The 23,967-nt window shown below is 39.5% G+C and overlaps 1 protein-coding gene across 1 annotated transcript in view; it reads right to left on the bottom strand.

The window, feature by feature from the left end:
- Positions 1-23,967, bottom strand: part of PCNX2 (pecanex 2) — a 295,611-nt gene that overhangs the window by 178,376 nt on the left and 93,268 nt on the right. The window contains exons 15-16 of the mRNA XM_017857713.1: positions 20,147-20,257; positions 18,922-19,013 (exon numbers count right to left, since the gene is read on the bottom strand). Of these exons, the coding sequence (XP_017713202.1) occupies positions 18,922-19,013; positions 20,147-20,257 (203 nt within the window). The remainder of the gene's footprint in view (positions 1-18,921; positions 19,014-20,146; positions 20,258-23,967) is intronic.

Genomic DNA, 23,967 nt, shown 5'->3' with positions numbered 1-23,967 from the left:
GAACCTCGCCCGCAAGTCCTAATAAAGGCTATTCTCACTGCCATTTGCCTTGTGTCTTTGCTCCCGGTTCGGCTCCAGCCTCAGTTTACCTTTACAGTGTGCTTAGCAGTTATCCTCTGTAACTGCTAAAATAGGCTGGAAAAGCAAATGATACACTGGATAGAGCAAGTGATTTTATTTTTGCATGCTTCATTTTCCTAGAAATTAAAATGTATTTATTTTATCTTCTCCATTGTGGAAGTCTAAACACCCTAAAGCAGTACCTGGAAAGCAAATTGCAGGGAGCTGACTCTCGCTGAGGGTACTGAGCTGCATGACTACAAAGTCAGGAAGTAAGACTCTCTGCCTCCAGACGCACTCCCCACACAGCTCCTCACACCGGGACGCCCTGCATGCCTTTCAGATCAGCTTCCCAGAGGGTCGGGTGCAGTGCCTTTTCCAGCGCCCGAAGGTACCATGTCTGCATTCATTATTTCCCACCAATGTTGCTGAAAAGCTCAAACCCAGTGATGAGGCATTCTGCATGGACCTCTTCTTTCTTCGGAGTTTTCATCAGCAACGCCTTCCCTTCCAATGTCCAAGGGAGAGGTGTACTTCCTCCTTCCTGAGCCCAACCCTCCCCTCACACTAGAATGTCCTACTCTTTTTTCATTAGTCCCCTCTGCCCTACCTATAAAAATGCTTAAGTTGTTGACATCTTTTTATTTATTTATTTTTTTTTTGAGACGGAGTCACTCTCTATCACCCAGGCTAGAGTGCAGTCATGCAATCTCGGCTGACTGCAACCTCTACCTGCCGGGTTCAAGCACCTCAGCTTCCCTAGTAGCTGGGATTACAGGCGCACACCACCACACCCAGCTAATTTTTTATTATAGTAAAGACGGGGGTTTCACCATGTTGGTCGGGCTGGTCTCGAACTCCTGACCTCAGGTGTTCTGCCTGCCTCTGCCTCACAAAGTGTTGGGATTACAGGTGTGAGCCACCACACCCAGCCAGTTGCTGACATCTTTAACAAATAAAAAAAGTCCTCCTTCCCCTTGATCCAGTTGCCCTTGAAAGCTACTGTACTCTCTTAGTCTGACTGGGCTGATATAACAAAATATCAGAAGACTAGGTGGCTTATAAACCACAGAAATGTACTTCTCACAGTTCTGGGGGCTGAAAGAACAAGGAGCAGGAAGGAGAAGGTTTGCTGTCTAGGGAGGCCCTGCTTCCTGATTCCTAGATGATGCCTTTTTGTTGTGTTCTCACATGGTACAAGATGCAGGAGAGCACTCGAGGGCCTCTTTTACAAGGACACTGATCTGATTCATGAGGATTCCTCCCTCAATACCTGTAATTACCTCACAAAGCCCTCACCTCCGATACCATTACATTGGGGATTAAGTTTCAACACGAATTTTGAGGGACACATTCAGTCTATGGCATACACTATCCCTCATTTTTCTTTCAGTGCCATCCCAGCTTTTTGAAGGTCTGAGCTCCACATTTCACCTGTAGTCATCAGTGAATGACTCAGTAGTCTCTGTCAAGCTGGGTACCTCCCATGAGTGGAGGTCCTACCATGAGCTGTGTGACCTTGGCTAAGTTACTAGACATCTCTGACCACTGGGTTCCTCTTCTTTAACAAGGAAAAACAGTACCTACTCATTGGTTGTTGTGAGGGTGTGTTTCTGTAACGCAGGTGATTTGTTTTAAGTTTTTGACATGGGAGGGGTCAATGCACCCCCACTTGATGAAGGACACCTGAGAGCTGTTTCTTTCCCACCGTCTTCACAGTCTCCTGATCCTTGTGTGCCATCAATACACCTTTTCAATGCCACTCTAATCTGCCTCTTCTTTCCATTGCATCCTGTCTAGTTAAGGCCTCCACTGTCTTGTTCCAGGACTACGGTTAATGCTTCCTAATGGGGACTCACCCTTCAGTGTCCACACTCCACCCCACCCCACAGATCCCATGCTCTGTCCTTTGTATAGTGACAGAGTGGTTCTCCTCCCCTAAAAACCTAATCGGATCATGTCTGTGCCCTTTACTCAGTACCTTTCAATGATTCCTCATTACCTACCAAATGAAATCTACTCCACAGGCAGCTGCATAAGCCCACCTTTTCAGCATCCTTCCTCACATTTAGGATATACACAGCAGCAAACCCGAAAGATAAATTGTTCCCTGCCCTCCTGCCTTTGCCCACATGGTTCCATCTGCACAGAGGGCTCTTCTGCCCTGACTCCGTTCCGTTCTGTTCCATTCCATTCCATTCCCCTCTACCTGGTGAACTCCTACCCATGCTTCAGTGCCCAGTATAAGAAGTTCCACCTGCTCAGTGCTGCCTCCTCTGACTTCCCAGGCAGAACGGAATCCTCCTCCTCTGTGCATCAAAATCACCTTTAAACATCCCTAGGGTAGCATTTAAGATATCTCCTTTGTTTTTCAGGGGCATAGCTGGGCTCTGCGCCTCATCAGAGAGCACCTGCCCACAGGAGTTGTGCATACACATCTGCTAAGTTACAAGGACAGAGTAGATCTTCAGCATGTTTCACTGAACTAATAGTGCAAACACTTTTACTATGTTCTTTTATTATGTTTGGTATGAAGACGACCTGCAATAAGACTTGTTAGCTCAAACTCAAAGGCAGCTGGCAACTTTATCCATGTTAGAAAAGACATTCTGGTGCAACCTGATGGCACAATCCCCTTCAAGATGCTACTGACATCACCATCCCTGAAGCAGCATCTCATATGTGTGCCTGTCCCCCTGACACCTTAGGCACCTCTCACTCAGTCCCACTGTTTACTTGTCTGCCTTCCCATTAGACACTGGACCCCCCAACAAAGGGCAGCCTTGCATGTTTCCTTCCCCGGTACCCGGCACAAATGTTAGCACACTGACATATCCCTGTGAGGATGACTACAAGGTTTAGGCTTTCATAATGACTCACGTGGACAATAATTTTCAGCAAGAAAAGAAGATGAAGGAATTGAGTAGCTTACATCAAATGTGGATCAGACAGTGAAATGCTGTGGAAGTGATGTGATTATCAGAGAAAAGGCAATCTCTTCACTACGTGCTTCTCATTATTCCTTCAAACAGTACACCCAGCAACAGGAAAGTTATTCTGAAACTTGAGTTTTACGCTTTCAAAAGAGTCCACGTATCAAACATTCATTCATTCCTACAATGTGCCAGGTACCCAGAAGCATAACTGTGAACAGGACAGAGAGAGTCTTGGAAAGAAAAGACACATAGGCAACTGCAGTCAAGTATGACAGATGAGGGGACAATGAGCTGCTCACAGAGCACACGAGGGGCCACAGAGCAGGAAGCAGAGGCTCACATGAGTCAAGCGCATGGCATTTAAGTGGATCCCTGAACACAAGAAATGCAGAACATGGTCCTTCCACTGCAGGGGCTTCTGGAAGGGCCAAGCAGGGCAGATAGGGCTGGCTCTTCTATCCTCACATTGACTCCACCCTGCTCTGTCCATCCACCTAGGGCTTCTCTTATTTCATTTCATGCTTGACCATTACACAATAAACACAAAACGTGTTCCAAAGGAGAAGAACCTGCTAACTTCTATTTCTTGTCATTGATTCATCTGCAGTAACCAGCGCTGTGTATTTAATTCATGATTTTGTGAAGGTGCAACCTTTTCTCTCACATGTAGCCCATATGTATGCATACCCTGGAAGAAATTCCTATGAGGAATGAGTAACTAAGACCCTATAAATAATTCTCATGACATGGATCAGAGAAAAGGTCAAGGGAACAAGTGTTGGCAGAAGTTGGTTCCAGGCTCACTCATCGTTGAAATGAATTGTTCTGTGAAAGGCACTTAACTTCTGGGTGGTTCAGCTTCCTATTCTGTAAAAAGGGGATGACAACACCTTTCTTAATGAGATTTAAAACAGTCTTAACCCCAGAAAAGTTGAATGTCAGCGTTAGGTTTTTATCAATTGGAAAAGAAAGGGTACCCATGATGGATGTTCTTTGCTGACAATAAATTAAGTCCAGTTTCTAAATATATTTTGATAATTGAGTTTACCTACTTTTATTCCCTCAATACTCCTTGCCTACATCTCCTCTCATTTTCTCTCTACTTCAATATTTAATCAAACATTTTCAACAAAAACACCAAGGACAGCTGTTACATTCTTTCTGGTTTCTGTCCTGTACTAGTAGAAGTCTGTATTCATTCTTCCATTACATATAATTTCTTTTAAGTATAACCAATAGCTTCGGGGTAAACTGTTGAACAGGAGTAAATGGCAAAGTGGCCACAGGGGCAGGAAGAAAGATGTTTATGTCCTTCAACAACAAAAAGCAAAGTGATGCCAGCGGGGCACACTTATTCTTCCAAGAAAAGGGTGAAATAAAAGGTGTTAAGGAATCCATATTCCAGGTGCCAATTTTCATGTTTTCTTGCCCAACCTCAAACTTCCACACAACTTTTTCTCAGAAAAAAAACTGACCTTCCCTGAGTTTTGACACATGGTAACAAAGCGAACCACCTGGATCTTCTGAGGGTCTCTCCTAGAAACACCCTCATTCTCTAAGTTAACTGTTCACTTTTTCAACTGATGCAGGTGTATACATACATAAATACACACACACACACACACACACACACACACACACACACAGCCCTCAGATTGGAGGTTGATTTCTCAAGGAAACAAGGGCAAGAGAGATTACTTGATTATCAACATCACGGGTTATCCCTTCATGTGCAGAGTGCCATTTTTCGAAACCCACCATCTTCAAGAAACATTACTTTAGAGTTGGACGGAACCTCATAACTGAGATGGTCTCACTTCAAGTTATTGATCAAGCAAGGAGACAGGAAGAAAGAGACTTGCCCAAGGTGGTAAGACCAGTACCAGCCTTCACAGCCCTGAATTCAGTGCTCCATGTACCCTACCACCTTAAATGTGTATATAGCTAACTGTAAAAAATATGTAGACATCCCACCATTTTTCATTAAAAAAAAAAAGGTTAGGATGTTTTAATAATCACTGTAACTTACAAGTTCCCAGCATTACAGGCTTTCTGATCCATTTATGCATCCATCCACACAACAGTGTTTGGAAATCTATTGAGCTACCTGCCTATTTCAGTGCTTGTTGAAACATGCGTAGAGCAATGGCTCAGAGGAAGAAGGGATCAATCGTATAAAGATTTAAAATTTACAAATGTATATCTAAAGATATAAAGATTTTGGAAAGAGATAAAGTTTTTAATGGTCTATTGCCTACAGATAATGAAGCATTTATCATGTGACAGTTTGCTTCAAAATTAACATCTCTAATTGCTCTGAGACGCATCTCATGGGTCTCAAAATTGGGAATGATAAGGACTGATGAGTGCTGGTTTCGTAAAACTTCCACAGGGTTTGAAATATTTTTGTGAGGTAGTAATAAAACTGTCTAATAGTCCTACAATTCTGTGGCAGATGTCACATGCATTTGGGAATTATCTGATGAGAATGCATAGGGCAGTTCGGCTTTGTACAAAAGCACACTCTGAACACAGTCTGAATTCTAGCATTTTTTTCCTTAAAAATTTTAGACACCTCTTATGTTGGAATTTATGGGACAGACTAACTGAGGGTTTGGTTATAAAGTGAGTATCAACAGGCCAAATTCTCACTTTGCTATGCCTTTCATATCAGGCTTAAATACTTTCTTTTTAAAGAAACTGATTTTTTTTATCACATTAAACATAAGGGCATTTTTGAGATGGAGGATTTTATACATCCTAAAATAAGAACGAGATTGTACCATTTTGACTCTGTATAAGTCCTATTTCTAAGTCTATTTTTGACATGAATCCCACCTTTAAGTAAAAGGAGTGCTGGGCCCATAAAGTTCCCGAAATTTAGTAGCGAAAGATGTGTCACCCAGTCCTTGAACTGTGCTCTCTCTTCTTACTTCACACATGGCCTGCAGAGTGTCATGTGGCCAGCACGTGTGAGTGTGCAATGGACACCTTCTAGGCTCTGGCATCCCCCAACCCCTAGAGTGCCCCCTGTAACAGCTCTTCTCCATATTCCTCGTGGACCTTGAGCACCCCGGGAGGGGCTCCCCCATGCCTCGCACTGACCCTAAATTATAGGTCAATATGTGTCCCATAAATAAATGAACAATTATGTGAACACATATGGCAAGTCAGACTTCAATATCTGCTACGAGTAGATTCTTCTTATTTCATACTGTGTTTTCACTTTGGTGAAAAACATGATATGTTTATGAATCAAGACAGTATTTCACTTTTAGAGATAGGTACTGAAGAAAAATGAGATTGTCACCCGGCAAGACAGAATAACGGGTCCCATGTATCCAAGTCCATCTATATCTACATGGATAAATATAAGGAGATGCACACACACACACACAGAAATACGTGTACTTCAGGGAAAACATTAACATTTACTTTCCTTCTCATTGCCCTTTTGCAAGGTATCTGTAATTATTCAATCCAAGATTTTTTATAGCATACCTTTTATGTGACACACTAATAGGACATAAAAAGAAGCATATATAAACCACAGTCTGTGACTTCAAGGAGCAATGAAAAGTGTGCACAAGCAAGAAGAACCACCGCAACAGCTCCCATGCATTCGGCAGTGAAAACCTGACTTGCTGCTTAACGTTCATGACCACACGTAGTTTTTAAAACACCCTGAAGGTAAAAGTATTGCCCATTTTACACATGAGGAAACAGAGGCTTTTACTTTACCAGTTATTGAGGTACGTATCTGTATTTTTCACATAGAATTGATTACATACAGAAAAAAACAAGGGTTGGATGAACATCAATAGGACAATGTTGTCCTCTGGATTCTGGAAGAGAGAAGATAAACTTTGGCTGGTGTCACTGAAACAAGTTTTGTCTTCCATCACTACTAGGGTCATGACAGCTCAAACTCTGGGCCTTGAATGCTGTTTTCCACCTACCCTCTCCTCTCTGTATCCCTCACTCACCGACAGTCACTATATTTCCTGGATTTGACCCTGGCATGCTCTCAGGGATTACTACCAAAACCCCCAAGTCCAAATTTTACTTCACTCAACAATTGCAATTCTATTTTGAACAACTTCTGAGCCATCAATATTCTTCCTAATTTTTCCCCAAATCAGTGTCAGCTGACACCGTCAAGTTTGAGGGTCATAATAATCCAGCAGTATTTGGGTTTGAGGGTCAATTCTACTTTTTCGCTGACCAGGAGGAACAGAAGCATGGCAGAAAGCACGAGCTGGCTGGCTGAGATCGGTCTCCCCTTCATCCTCAGCGGTAGATACTTCCTCGCAATTTGTTCAGACAGCCAAAAGACTTATTACTCCCAGTCTCTTGCAGCTAGAAATGATACAATTCTAGCCATAAAATAAAATGTGAAGTCTGATATAAGTAAAAGTGAGTTAAAACTTAGGTTTTACTTTCAAATTTACTACTATTAGCATTATTAGCATTGTGGTTACAGTCATCATAACCACCAACTATTTATGCAAATAATAGTTATCATTGGTATTAGCTTTCTATTGCCATGTAACAAATTACCACAAACTTAGCAGTTTAAAATAACACAAATGTATGATACAGTTTCCTAAGTCAGGTGCTTGAGGAGAGTGTGGCTGGGTCCTCTGCCCAGGGACTCCTAGACTGAAATGTCAGTGTTGGCTGGACCTCTGATCTTATCTCACATTCAGGGTCCTCTTCCACACTCATTGGTGGTGGGCAGAGCTCAGTTCCCTCTGGCTGTTGCATTGCAGTCCCTGCTTCCTGGATGGCTATCTACTGGGACCTGTTCTAGCTCCTCGAGGCTGCCCCCAGGTCTTTGCCATGTTGCTACCTCCATGAGCAGTTAATAACCTGGCTGTTTACTTCTTCCAGGCCAGTAAGGGAGGGTGTCTACTGCTTTTTCTGTCCCTGCCCTCTGGAGTCCCTTTTAAAGGCTCTTCCGATTAGGTCAGACCCATTTTTTTGAGACAGAGTCTTGCTGTGTTGCCCAGGCTGGAGTGCAATGGTGCGATCTTGGCTCACTGCAACCACTCTGCCTCCCAGGTTCAAGTGATTCTCCTGCCTCAGCCTCCCAAGTAGCTGGGATTACAGGTGCACGCCACCACGCCCAGCTAATTTTGTATTTTAGTAGAGACAGGGTTTCACCACGTTGGTCAGGCTGGTCTCGAACTCCTGACCTCATGATCCACCCGCCTCAGCCTCCCAAAGTGCTGGGATTACAGGCGTGAGCAATTGTGCCCGGCAATCACCCTTTTAAATTAAATTTTAATTTAAGTTAAAGTTACATGATTAGGAACCATAACTACATCTGCAAAATCTCAAGTTTGCCAGATAATGTAACCTAATCACAGGACTGACATCCCATCCCCTTCACAGGTCCTGCCCACACTCAAGGGGAGGAAATTGTACAAGGCATGTATGCCAGGGGATAGGAGTCTTGGGGCCATCTTAGAATTCAGCCTCCCACAACACTTAACTGGAACCTGTAGCCAGGCACTTTATAGACATTATTGATTTGATTTGATTTGCTTGTTACAACATCCACACGCAGTAGGTACTACTAACCCATTTTAATGTGAAATGGAAAAAACAATGTGAATTAGTCATGTACCCTTAGGCAAATGAGTATTGTGTGTTTCAGGTTCACCACTGGAAAATACGAATGTTGATATCTTCCTTATTGATTACATGGAGATATAGTAAGGGGTAAATGAGAAGACGCTTGGGGAATTATTTTGTAGATTAAAGAACCGTTGATCTGCAATGATCTTATATGCTGTGAATTGTTCTTTCAACTAGACAAACATATTTACACTTCAAGTGTGGTAGTGAGGATGCCACAAAAGGAAGACTGAAAAGATATAGATCTGGGATCTGGGGTGTGTGATGCAGAGTAAATTACTTAAATCACTCTTTGGCTGTTCATTTTCTCACTTAAATAATAAAATGAAGGAATTGGACTAGGAGGCATCTCAGGTCCACTTCAGCATTAAATAATATCTAGACCTGTGAGTTTGTTTTACATTTACAATTAGATTTTAAATCCTGAGTGCCTGTAAAGTAGCACGATGTTAGGCTGCAATCCTGTAGGACCCAGAAGAAATACAGGAAAACTCCCCGCAAGCAGTTGTTAAGGATTTGTGGGAAACATTAAATTATAAAATGTGCTTCCACCTCTGGATCCCCTTGCCATCAATAAAAAAGAATCTCTTTGTAAAGGATAATAAAAAATAGAAATTACAGTTTATCCAGACACAGAAACCCCAGTTAATTAACTACTGAACTATTTCTCCAAGGAGCAAATATTCTGGTTGTTTCTGTATATCACTGTTGAATACTATTTAAGTCAATGAGGGAGTCCATTTATATGTTACTTGGTACCATCTTGGACAAGTCAAAGAGAATATGAAATTAAAAGAGGAATCAAATTATCTTTCCCTAATTAATATTCCAGAGGACAAAATTAACTCATGATCTCTGAATCTGCTTCTACCAAGTGATAACAATAAAAATTAAGGAAATAAACATATATAGCATGACCCATATGGAAAACTATATCTCTAGCAAGGCAGCTGACATGCTGAAATGGTTCACAAGGATCCATCAATCCATCACGACACACTAGAGATGAAAGGAAAAAAAAAAATCAATGCCAACAATGCAAAGAGTAAGCATAAAAGGTATAAACAAAAGCATCGTTAAACAAGAAGTAGAATCACAGCTCTGGGTAAGTGGGAGTTAGATTGAAGATGGGTGAGCTTTTCTTGTTTCCTGAGGACCCTCTTGACAATTTGCTAACCACATTCATTCAATTCACAGCATTTAATAGGTGCTGCATCTTAAAGCAGAGAGTCAGTCTGAGACCATTAGAAAACTCAAGACTTACAAATGAGAACGGAGAAATTCAAATTGCTCTATTTTTACCAAACGGTGTTTCAAAATATGGTTAGAACATTAAGGTTTTTCTTTTTTTTTTATTACAACAGACTATACTATTTATTGCAAGTGATCTTTGTTCTATGCTGAGCAAGGGAAGTCAATACCTCCCTGAGATGAAATAAGCCTTCCCAAAGTACCCCAGTTTCAATTGGTCAAAAGCCTGTTTCAACACCTAAGTAAACCCCAGAGTCCTTGAAGTGCTTCTTTCCAGCACAGAGTTAACAACGTGCTTTTAACATGGCATCTGTTTACTGTGATTCAACAAGTACTTACACCTATAACAAGCCATAAACTGAATAGACAACAGAAATAAAAGTCTCAGCTCAGGATAGAGAATAGAGTTTATCCCTTGGGCTGGCTCTGATCAGTTGGCACTGGCTGACTGTAATATTTCCTTGGCAGCCTGAGGTACTACAGACCTCACTTAGAAAAAAATGCTGTGATCAATTAGCAATGTCGGATATGAAAATGGAGCCATATTTGGGGAGGTAAGGGAATAACTGTATCTATCCAGCAACTAGGTAAAAACCCAAGATACTCTATTTTTTGAATACCAGATTCTTCAGTAGTTTCTAAAACCCTTTAAGAATTTTGCAAGAAAAAGTTGTGTAACAATCCATGAATGCACATTACTTTTGAGAGTATCTGAACTGATGATAATTGTGGGTGTTCAGCATTTGTCAAATGCATGTTAAGTTCCTGAGGAGAAAGGACTGTCTTTTCCTCCTCCCATATCTCTACAGTACCCGGCAGAGCCATTGCTGAACAATAAATATGTGTTGACTATCACAGACTACGAACTTTTCAGCTTCTGCATCAGTTACAGAGAGCTTGCATGTTTCCATGTCCATCAATCAAGTATAATGATATTTACATCAGATGCTGTTTGCTATTCAGGGTTGCCAAGAAGGGTAAAGTGTGGTGGGGTCCCAGTCCAAATGGTATCAAGAACACCAGGAACTAGATCTCCCTCTCCCTAGAGCTCATTAAGTGTCCAATAAAATATTCAAAAAGAGAAAAGCCTGAACCCACATTGGGAACCAGAGCAAGTTACTTGTGCACAAGTCATAGACCCTGAGGAATTTATGCCAGACCTTATATTACAGATGGGTCTAGACTGAAAGAAGATTGTAAGGTCTGACTCCAACTCCTCTCTCCATTTGAAAGGCAGCAGTGTACTGAGAAGTAAATAGGAAAAGACCTCTGCTAACATCACCTAAATGAGAGGCAGAAGGGCTGGCAGTGAGTATAGACCAAGGGGTTAACAGACATTTTATCACTTGGCCTTGCATGTCTGTGGATGGGCAGTCTGCAGCAACTCCTGCTGTCGCAGAGGCAGCAGGATTTATTCAATCAGGTCATGGATGTAGAAGTTAGGGCCAGGAGAGTAAAACAGAGATAACTACTGCCCCAGGCATTTCATTCATATCTATTGCCTGTGATGAGCCTCCTGATATAACTACCCAAAACTCCATCAATGAGACAGTTTCCCTGGGAAAATCATCTCTGAACTAGTAGTGTATTACTGAAACATGCTATGTTTCATTTTCCTCTCCATGTGTTTCAGATATGGGGTACTTCTGAAAAGATCTAGCCAAGGAGTCTTACAATTCCCTAACAGAAACCAGTTCAATTCTTTCTTGACTATAAAACAGAAGTCATGAAGTCTAACATCAGTGTGGGCAGCCAAGTGACATGTGGGTCAGGCCTAAAAGAATATAGGACACGATGAGACCCATGAGCTTGTGGTAGCTGTGAGTTACTATTCAGTGTCAGCAGGTTGTTACCAAATGGGAAGGTCAGCCCAGTGTTGCCAGATCTTCACATTGTTTAAGAGAAGTAGGAAAATCGTATTTTTACACTGACTGTCCTAATATTAAATGTTGGCTAGAAAAAAAATTTAAGCATTCTACAGGCCGAACACAAAACAGGTCTGTGAACTAACAAAGACGATACTAGGTGACCAAAGACACACTCTCACTGCGAAATGAGAAAAAAACACATGACAGAAAGCATTCTGAAAATGAGATAATCTCTTTAAAGGGACCACTTACAGAAGCTTTCTAAAGCATATTTACATCAAAAAGAAGAAATGTTTAGAAAATATCTGATTTCAAGTCTCAACTTTAAAGCTAAGCAACCAATTATGAAGGTCGAATAATATGAATGCCAAATTTCAAACTGCAATTTAGTAGTAGACCAAATAGCAAACAATGCAGAAAATAAAATTTATCACTGTAAAATTAGGATAACAATAGTACTTGTCTCACAGTTATCCTATGTGAAGTAAATTATATAAAATATATATAATAGTGCAAAAAAAATTCTGGAGATCTGCTGTACAACATTATGCCTGTAGATAACAACACTGAATTGCACACAAAAAGTTAAAGGGCAGATTTCATGTCAAGAGTTCTTACTGTAACAATAAATACATTTTAATCTGTATTTATTATTTATACTTATATATTATATATAACTATATATTATTTTAACACATTTCAATAATATATAACATTTATGTTATTTGTTACTATAATTATCAAACTATTTTAAATGATAATTTATATTTTATAAGTCATATTTTATAACTAGTATATACATAAACTAGTATAATTCCTAGTACACAATAACTTCTCAATAAATATTTGTTAGTTTCATCATTCTTGAAATGAGAAACTCTAGAACTGTACCAGAACTCAAAGGAAAAATATAAGGAGAGGAAAATGATGAAAAAGAAATGAGACACGAAAAGCAGCCAAAAGTTAAAGTCTGTAAAAAAGTAAATCATATGTGAACAGAATCGACAATGTCATTAATCAAAACATAAGAAGGAAACTTTTCCTCTAGATAGAGTCTTCAATGTGAAAAGTGAAAATGGGCATGGTGCTCCAGAAAACTTAAGAAAGAGAACCACGCCTAATCATAGTCCACTAACTTCTTTTAAATTTCAGACTATAGGAAAGAATTCTACAAAACTTCAAGAAAGAAATTTTAGTCCTATTGTTCTTCTCTTCAAAAGTAAACACTGACAAGTGATGCCTCCAATTCAGATGCAGAAATCCACAAGGGTCCTGCTCACAGCCTGACAACAAGAAAAAGCCAGATAATTTACAAAAATCTCAACTTTAAAAGGACTATGTTTAACATGTTAAAGAATCTAGTGACAGAGATGGACATCATTCATGCGCAGATGGGTAATTTCAAAAGAAAAATGGAAACTATTTACAGACATCAAATAGAAATGTTGGTTCTTTGGTGAGTTTATCATCGGACTAGACACAGCAGGAGAAATAATTGGTGAACTTCAAGATAGGTCAGTAAAAGTATTAAAACTAAAACCCAAAGAAGGAAAAAAGAGTGGAAAAAAGACTATAGCATACAAATGATGTGGGGCAATATTAAACGATCTAACATGTATGTAATTGAAGGCCCAAGAAGAAAAGAAAAATAGAATAAGGCAGAAGACATATTTGAAATGAGAATGGCTAAAGATTTTCCAAAACAACTCACAAATCAAAACAGTTCAGAGAATCCTAAGTAAAAAAAAAAAAAAAAAAAAAAAAAAAAAAAAAAAAAAAAAAAAAAATGCCATACATTTAGTAACAGCATTGTCAAATGGCTGAAAACAAAGACAAAGAGAAAATCTTAAAGGCAGTCAGAGAAAAAAGAAACATTACTAACAGAGAAGCAAATATTGGAATAACAGCAGATTTTTTTTTTTATCAGAAATTATACAAGACAAAAGAAAATAGAACATGTTGAAAGTACTAGGGGAAAAAAGCTTTTAAGTAGAATTCTGTGACAGTGAAGATATCCTTCAAAAGTGAAGGCAAAATGAGATATGTTTCAGACAAAGGCTGAAAGTTTTATTACTAGCAGACCTGCACCATGAGATTTCAAGTTCTTCAGACAGAAGAACTGCGATGGCAAGCAGAAAGATGAATCTACACAAAGAAATGTACATTGCAGAAATTATTTTTTAAAATAATGTAAATGAAACATAATTTTAGAGATTTTTAAATATCTTTATAACTGACTGCTTAATGAGAGTATAAAAGAACACACATTCCATCTAAGAGACCAACAAAACCAAATATTACTATATAAAAAAGTTCAGTAAGAACATGAGCTATTTTATATGAGCTCTTTTAGAATATAAAAGGAAACACCTTCCAATTCATTTTATCAAGCCATTACATAATATCAAAACAAGACAAAGCATTACAAGAAAAGAAAAAGTAGGCCAGGGCCAGTGGCTCACGCCTGTAATCCCAGCACTTTGGGAGGCCGAGGCAGGTGGATCACGAGGTCAGGAGATTGAAATCATCCTGGCTAACATGGTGACACCCCATCTCTACTAAAAAATACAAAAAATTAGCCAGGTGTGGTGGTGGGCGCCTGCAATCCCAGCTACTCGGAGGGCTGAGGCAGGAGAATGGCATGCACCCAGGAGGCAGAGCTTGCAGTCAGCCAAGATCACGCCACGGCACTCCAACCTGGGTGACAGAGTGAGATTCCATCTCAAAAAAAAAAAAAAGAAAAAAAGAAAAATTAGAGAACTAGAAACATAGACATCAAATTTCTCAACAAAATATTGGTAAACAAACTTGAGCAACAGATTTAAAAAGACAATATGGCACGACCAAATGGGTCCCATCCTTTAAATGGAATGTTTAAATGGAATGACTGAACAGTCAATTTATGTAATCCTTCCTATCAATCACTTTAAAAAAAATCAATATTGTCTTCTCAATAGAAGAAAACAACAGTGGCAAAATTTAACATCATTTATGATGACAACTCTCAGCAAATTAGAAATCTAAGGAAAATGACTCAGCCCAATAAAGGGCATCTGGAAAATTTCCATAGCTAACTTCATACTTAATGGTGAAAGACTTTTCCCCTAAACTTGGAAGCCAGGCAAAGATGTCTGATTTCAGCACTTTTAGTCAACATTGCTGTGGAAGTCTTAGCCACCACAATAAAGCAAGAAAAAGAAATCAAAGGCATACAGGCTGTAAAGGAAAACAAAACTGTGTTTATTGACAGACATGACAATCTATGGTAGACAATCTCAAAGAAATTACTAAAAAGCTACCAGAATTAATATGTCTGCTTAGCAAGCTTGCAAAATACAAGCTGAAATATTACAAAATAAATTCTATTTAGTATTACTTAAAAATTGAAAATTTAAATTATAAAACACAATGCCATTTAAAATAACACATATTGCACAAAAAGGTGCAATAGTTGTAGGTTGAAAGATACGAAATATTCCTGACCTGAGAGGAAGTAACAAAGACAAAGATTGTGGTATATGAAACAATATACTATGTCCATGGATCAAAAAGTTACTGTTAAGATGTCAGTTCTCCCCAAATCGATCTACAAATCCATCATAACCCCAATGAAAATGTTTGCAAATTTTGGTAGGAATTGAAACATAGTCTAAAACTTACTTTGAAAGAAATATGACCTTTAATAGCAAAAACAATTTTGAAAAAGAAGAATAAAGTTGGGAGACATACCATCTGATTCCAAAGCATATTATATAGCTACAGTAATCTAAATCATGTAATACTAACACAAAGAAAGGCATACAGAACAATGAAATGATTAATTTTTGGTTCCAAAGTTTCCATGGTAATTCAATGGAGAAAGGTTAGTGTTTTCAACAAATGGTACTAGTAAATCTCAACCTTCACTTCATATCATACACAAAAATCATCTCAAAAGATACTTCATATCTAAATATAAGAGCCACAACTATAAAACTTCTAGTACAAAAATATTTATGACTTAGTGTGAGGTAAATGTTTCTAGGTAAGATATAAAAAAATATAAATCATAAAATAAATATTAGATAAGTTGGACTTCATTGTAACTCAAAACTGCTTTTCAAAATATGCTGTTAAAAAAATGAGAAGACAAGCCACAGCCTGAAAAAGAAATGTGTACAGCATATATCTGATAAAGGACATGTATCTAGATTATGTAAAGAACTTTTATATCTCAATAATATGACATACATATAATTTTTTTTTTTTTTTTTTTTGTATTTTTTAGTAGAGACGGGGTTTCACCATGTTAGCCAGGATGGTCTTGATCTCCTGACCTCGTGATCCGCCCGTCTCGGCCTCCCAAAGTGCTGGGATTACAGGAGTGAGCCACCGCACCCGGCCGACATACCTATAATTTTTAAATGGACAAAAGATGAGCAAATTTTTCATCAATGAAGTTATACAAATGTCAAACATACAAAAAGATGTTCAACACTATTCATTATTAGAGAAATGCAAATTAAAACTACAATTAGATACTGATTCACACGAGAATGGATTTAAAAAAACTGACAGTACTAAGTGTTAACAAGAACCTGGAACACTTGCAAATCAAAGATTATGTGAGGGTAGGGAAATGAAAAATGGTACAGAAACTGGACAACAGTTTGGCAATTTCTTATAAAGTTAAATAAAAACTTACCATGTGATCTAGCAATCTCACTCAGGTATTCACTCAGGATAAATAAAAGCATTGTGTGGGGAGGGGATTGACTGCAAGTGAACACGAAAAAATATTTCTGGATCAGGGAATGGTTTGTATCATGATTGTGATGGTGGTAACTTGTCTATACACGGTTGTCAAAATACATCTAACTGTACACTTGAAATTAGTGGATTTTATTGTATATACACCATGCCCTGACAGATTTGATTCCAAAGAAGCTTCAAAGACAGAACATCTGATGAATGGTGGCCAGAGGTAGGAGGTAGGGGAAGAGACTGACTACAAGGAATTCGAGAAAATTTTTTGAGTTGGTGAAAATGGTCTCACAACTTGATTGTAGGATTCTTTCTTTCTTTATTTATTAAAACTAACCAAACTGGACATTTTTAAAAGCTGAACTTTAAACCTGACTTTTAAAAATTAATGAACAAGCAAACAAATAATTCTAGAAGACAACAGAGCAATATACTAAGGTGCCTGCAGAAAAATGCTTGTGACCCCAGAGTTGTATAGGCAGCCATTTCACCAAAAGACAGTGGAAAGATGTTCTCAGAAGCACAAGGACCCAGAAAATACCCATCCAAGTACTTTTCCTAAATGAAGTATACCTGGGATCCTATGATTGAATAAAGGAATATAAGTCAAAAGAAAGAACACCAGAAACACTGATTAGATCATTGTTGGTCTACATGATAGGATAAATGTGGTAACAAACAGGGCCACTATAAGCACATAAATTACCTTTGTATATCAGATAGAGAAACCTTCCTCCCAGGCCCTTCCCCTTTTTTCTGAAAGAAAATATCTATATGGAAGGAATAGAAGGAGCAAGATAAAGAATTACTCCATTGATTACTGTGCAATGTTGAAAGAGAAAAATGTTGAATTCGTTCTTTCACAAAGGGAAATAAACAATTATCTTTCTGCCACTGACACTGATCAGTTTAGTAAGTTTTTTTTTTTTTCTTTTGAGACGGAGTCTCGCTCTGTCGCCCAGGCTGGAGTGCAGTGGCCAGTTCTCAGCTCACTGCAAGCTCCGCCTCCCGGGTTTACGCCATTCTCCTGCCTCAGCCTCCCGAGTAGCTGGGACTACATTACCTGGGACTACAGGCGCCCGCCACCTCGCCCGGCTAGTTTTTTTTTTGTATTTTTTAGTAGAGACGGGGTTTCACCGTGTTAGCCAGGATGGTCTTGATCTCCTGACCTTGTGATCCGCCCATCTCGGCCTCCCAAAGTGCTGGGATTACAGGCTTGAGCCACCGCGCCCGGCCAGTTTAGTAAGTTTTAAGTTAATCTTTTAAAAAAGTGAGTTAAGAAATGTCATGTGATTTAGATTAAAAACACTTTGGAACATCTATTATTTTTATTTACTCCTTTACATTTAATTTTTGTTTTATAAAGGAGTACCTGTGGTTTAAACTATTAAACCATAAGTCCAGAAATATGTATAATATTAATTTATTTGTTACTGATTGAAGATGCCCCTGAGGACATTATGTATGCTATTATTTTTAGACTTAATGGCCACTCCACAACTCTACAACATTAAAAACAAACAGTAGTGGTCCCTGCCTACACAAACCCCTGCCCTAATTCCTGCTTCCTGAAGGCAATGGTTCTGCTGTTTCTTCTCCATATTTACCTCCATATTTTCAAATAAAATACTTGTTGTGCTATTTCTTGATTTGTTTTTTTCAATTTAGATGTTATTTGCTGACTTTCTAATATGGAAGACAGGATTTGGAGCTCCTCCATCACACTTCACCTCCCCCATTCTTCCATTAGTGATATAACATGATGATTAGTCAGATTACTATATAAATATGGTTCACAGCTGAGCCAGGTACCTACAAATAGATACGTTTCTTGCCTGACACAACTTTGTGTCTTCCTGAAGTTAGTGTTTATCTTGTTTTCTCATCATCTTAGGCTTCCCTTGCAGCCAGGCTAGGTTTGCATTTTCCCCTTCTGGGTAAGTCTATAGTCCGTCTGTTTTCTAGATTCTAACATTTTGTGGCTGTCATATCCTCTTCTGTCCTCTTGTCCATATAGCTTTAAGCAGTTGTATCCCTTTATTGTCTTTTGAGCAGTATTTCAGGAAGTGAAGGCAGACACATGGGTTCCATCGACCACCATGTTTAGCAGCAGCCCCTCCCAATGCCACTAACCGATCTTGGCAGAGAGACTTCTGCAGAGGGGAGGCTAGGCCAGGAGGTGGGGGGCCTTTCATATTAGGGCAAACTAGGCATCCTGACCTGTCTTCTAACACTACTGAGCAAGCATCCTGACCTGTCTTCTAACACTACCGAGGCCTCGCTCCGCCACACAGTCACTCCCTGATTTGCGCAGATCCTATTTCTCTTGTAATATTGGAGAAAACATTTATTTGTTTAAAAAAATAAGTTAATTCAATCAATCGAGGAGAAGGATGAGGGACCATGGTCCTCACACCTACCTTCACTGCACTGAAGCAGACCGCGTGGAGCAGGGCGGCAGCCAAGATGCTCCGGGCCACGCTGTAAACAGCCGAAGTTATCCCAGACACAGCTGGAACACAAACATCAACAGTTCTTTTCTAGACTGGCCATTCTTAAAATCAACAAACGTAAAACAGCGAAGAGATGGTTGCACATTCACATATAAGATGCTGCTGAAGGGGTAAAGAATACATATATGGGATCCATCAAAAGGCACTGGGTGACTCATAGGTGCAAGAAAGAGACTACCATTTAACTAAAAATTCAAGAGGAAAGTATTCAGAAAGAATGCTTTATAATGTTCTTAAAAGACTACGTGAATGTGTCAGAATGAAGGTAGGGAGACCTCATGGCTTACAGTTGAAAGCTGCTGCTCAAGGAAAAGGTCCTGGATAGCAATTTCAATTGAATAAATGGGAAGAAGAAGGAGGGAGGGAGAAGGCAGGAGGAGAGAGGAGACGGGAAAGGGAACAAGCAAGTGTCCCCACGTAGTGCGTGTGTGTATGTGTGTGTGTGTACGTGTATGTGTTATGGGGGTGGTAACAGTGATTGCATTATGCACATGATTTCATTTACTCTTTATAGCAACCCTATGAGGTCATCATGTTTATTTCCATTTAGAGAATAGATGAGTAGGCTGAAAAGTTAAGCAATTTATGTCATGTCGTGAGATTATACCCACCTTGGCCTGAATCTAAAGTATGACATTTAAAAGGTCACAGTGATGGTTTAGGGACACAGGTCACCTGTCTCTGTAGGTACACACACAATATACAGCACAATGTCAACCCACAGGCTCACACTGATGCACTCCCAGACTTGAGCATGTATGTGCTCAAATACACTCATACACACACACATACACTTTTATATCCACTCACACATGCTCACACACATTCACACACGGAGTGTTTTTTTAGGGAATAGTTTGAAGGGCCTCAAACCTATTCCAAATCATAGAGAATTCTACCCTTCCTTCTCTCTGTGCTTATGCTCAAACAAGCTAAGTGGACCTCTTCCAATTTGGCTACAGGAAATCTGGACAGACCTATCATCACCCAGACCGATCCAAACTGAAGTCATTTAAATGCGCTGGACAAAGAAAACCTAACTATCTAGCCTCTCGTCTCCTGCCTAAGGCTATTTAGTCCTTATCTGAACTCTAGATTCCTTTACAGGAAGAATAGAATGTAAACGACTTACCAGAACCACCAAAAAACAGCATGTCAATTTGCTCCAAAAGATAAATGCAGAAAGTGTTGATTTGCGGGAAGAGTCCAAGGAGGGAAATAGCAGGGAAGCAATATAAAAATACTGAAAATGAACAAACAAAATTGACGATAAGCATGTGGGAACTGTGTTGCCAAAGCTCCTGCTGCAGTGCTGTCTCTCTCCCCTTCCAAACCATCCCACCCAGGAATACTGGAGGCAATCTTTTTTTTTTGAAATGGAGTCGCCCTCTGTCACCCAAGCCAGCGTGCAGTGGCACGATCTTGGCTCACTGCAACCTCCACAGAGGCAATCTCAGACTCCTCTCACCCGGAGGAAACTGGAGACTGAGACGGAAATGTGCCTGTGGATGCAACAAGGAGCTGATCCTGAGAAAGAGGTACTGATGAAAAGAACGCACACAGCCCAGGACTGAGCAAAGACTTCAGGGGTGGTGAATGAAAGTACAATCATCTTCAGTTTGAAAGAGTAGACTTGGACATGGGGAAGATGAGGGTAAGAGAAAGGAAACTGGGAAAACTACAGGAACATAAAAAAACACAGGACAGGCCAGGCGTGGTGGCTCACATCAGTATTCCCAGCACTTTGGGAGGCCAAGATGGGAGGATCACCTGAGGTCAGGAGTTTGAGACCAGCCTGGCCAACATGGCAAAACCCCATCTCTACTGAAACAAAAAATACAAAAATTAGCCAGGTGTGGTGGCACGTGCCTGTAATCCCAGCTACTCGGGAGACTGAGACAGGAGAATCACTTGAACCCAGGAGGCTGAGGTTGCAGTGAACCGAGATCACGCCACTGTCCTCCAGCCTGGGCGACAGAGCAAGACTCTGTCTCACAGACAAAAAAAAATCACAGGACAGTAATTATGGAAATCTCTTCCTGCATGTGAGAGGGGAGCAAAAATTGGGGCCAAGGAGTGTCCTTACTTTACGCTTCTGTACCCTCAAGCACTTGAGTAACTCAGAGTCTGTTACATCCTAAATACCAATTGGAAACTCAGAGTTAAGTCAGAGCTCAAGGCTGTCAAGTGGGAACTACCTGACTCAGCACTGGGTGATAATGTGACACGGATTCTAGGGTAGATGGATCACGTGGTAGACGAAGGTGCTCTTGGCTGAGGAGAGGGAGCTTATGCTACCTCCCATCAGAATGATGCAATTGCAGAATTGGAGAAAACATGTGTAGGTTATAATTCAATGTCTCAGAGAACTATTTTGTCAGAGGAGGAAAACTATAGCAGAGTTGCGTTTTACAGCAACTTTCTTACCGTTGCCTCTTGCTTAATTCTACTGAAGCTGGGTTTCAGAGAAACACAGAAACTCCCATTAGCAGTGCCATAAGACATCTGTCTTCCTTTCTGTCCTTGATTATTGGGTTGTATGTCAATGAAGTTAGGTACTGGTAAACCTTAAGAAAACTAAGGAAATTTGATTTGAAATCCAATATGTCTAGACATTGGAACTATGTCCTAAAATATGCACAAACCACAGTGAACAATGGGAGGAGGATGGCAAGCGAGGCTGTTTCAGCTATTTCTGAAAAATGGGAAATGTTAACTTCCCATAGCGGTGTTGTAAGGATGAGAGTATGTGCACAACCCATTCTCTGAATATTTGATTAAAATAGTTGGTTAATATTATTGTGTTATTTAAAATGGGCATAATAGCACTTTTGGCCATAAGATGGTAAATAATATTGCATGGACTTGGTTTTTGCTTCTCTCTTGTCCTTTTTCTGAAATAATCCTTGTTTTGGGTTGAATTCTGTTCCCACAAAAGATGTTGAAGTTCTCTTTTTAAAAATTGGTATACCTATGTAACGAATCTGCATGTTCTGCACATGTATTCCAGAACTTAAAGAATATATATATACACACACACATACACACACACACACACAAAAGTTGGTTAAAATTCACTATAGAACAAAGTACTGAGGAACTGTTCCAACTCTGTGAAAGAAAAATTTTATGTCATGAACATGACTATCTATGATAATAGGGGCTGTGGTTGGTGTTGGAGCCATGTTTTGATACAGGTGGTGATTTTGTTGTGATAATTTTTGTGGCAAGATTTCAACTATATTGTAAAAAAGTAGAGCACCTGAAAGCAGTTTATTTCTCAATCAACACAGACAAAAAGGCACAAATACTGATATGCTAGACATAACTATGTAAGACATAATTTCTTTTTCAGTTTCTATAGATACAAGAAATAAATAGAAATTTAATTACAGAACATATAGTCATGAACACAGAAATTTTAATCCACAAAATTCCATAAAATTTCAAACAAACTGAGAAGAGCTTCTCTTTACTTGGGGGTCAAAACCCAGCAATGACAATTTTGTGCTATGCTATATCTGCCAATTCCATATCGGGGCAGAGGGAAGGTCCAATGAGATTTATTATTTACCTTTCAAAATGCTGTATGCCTGTGTGACCAAAACTACGCTGAGAATGAAGAACTACAGGGAAAAGTCTAGGTATGGATCACATGAAAGACAAAGCCAAATATTGGGAGCTATTTGGTAAATCAAGAATAAAGAGGCATTCTGTATAAGAAATACACTAGCCAATGCAACAAAACCCAAAGAAGTGAGAAGAATTAGAAGACAGTGAAAAAATGGCATGAGGAAGATAAAATGGTAAGAAATATCAGAAAGTCATCCCTGGAGATGCTCTGGCTGTGGGTGTAGAATTGGGACTTAATGAAATAATACAGGAAGAACAGCAGTCAACAGAGAGGCCCATGCACTAGATCCTCTCCAAAACATACTGGAGGAGGAAAGCTCTAGTCTTTAAAATAAATGTCGTGGAGGTGGAATGGGAGGAAGAGGGAGTCCATGTGTCTCATCTGTCAGGTTGCACTGAACGTGAAGGAAAAAGCAGCCAAATGCTTGTTATGTTACCAGGACTTTAGGAAAATGACACTTGAAATTGCTGAAATTATTTTGTTCTTTTTTTTTTCCCCAGAAGTGAAACATTAAAGTCTTTGTGGCTGTTCATAATTTTCCCTGTGAACAAACATTTTCTGTTAGCACACCACTGAGTGGGTCTATAATTTTCTCTCACTTCTTCCTAACTTTTTATTTTCCTTAATAATTATAGTCAAGGCAGAAACTTCTGGCACAGTTCCATTTCTTTTAAGCAAAATTCATAAATAAAAATACAGTAGCTTAAGCTTATTTCTTTTATCAAATGTGAGTGATATAAATTACCGTATTTGCAGGTTTGAGGGGCAAGCAGGCAGAATTAAAATGGCACAGAGATAAAACTAAAGCCTCTGAAGTCAATGTGAATGTATATATTGTGTGTCTTCAATATGCTCTATCTGTGTATTAACCGATTGACCTCATACGGACTGAGGCCAAGAAATGAGCCTTTAAACAAGACATAGAAATGGGACGTCTGGGTGTTTAGGGAAAGGTGAGTACAATCCAGTAATTGGTTCTAAAACCTCCACTTATCTCCAAAATTACAATCTCCATTATTGAAGATGCATTATTGTTGTCAGGGATTTATAAACCTAAGGACCAAAAATACAACATAAAACTCTCAGGTCTGAGAAAAACAAAAATAAAAAACACAGAGCAGTGGCCATTTGATAAAGAACCCATCCAATGTTTGGACCAGGGCTACAACTGATGGACATTCCATCTTGCCTGAAGTTTTTCCAAGCCAGAGAACTCATTTCACTAAGAAACACTTACTCTGCTGTGGGGCAGCTCTAATCCAAACCGTTTTACTGGCTTCTTTGTACCGAGCTGTAATCCACCTTCTATCTGCCGGAAC

Source organism: Rhinopithecus bieti, unplaced genomic scaffold (genome assembly GCF_001698545.2).
Source record: "Rhinopithecus bieti isolate Rb0 unplaced genomic scaffold, ASM169854v2 scaffold_46259, whole genome shotgun sequence".
In the NCBI taxonomy this organism is placed as follows: Eukaryota; Metazoa; Chordata; class Mammalia; order Primates; family Cercopithecidae; genus Rhinopithecus; species Rhinopithecus bieti.
The sequence above is the reverse complement of the archived record's forward strand: the minus strand, read 5'-3'. Positions and strand labels throughout refer to the sequence as shown.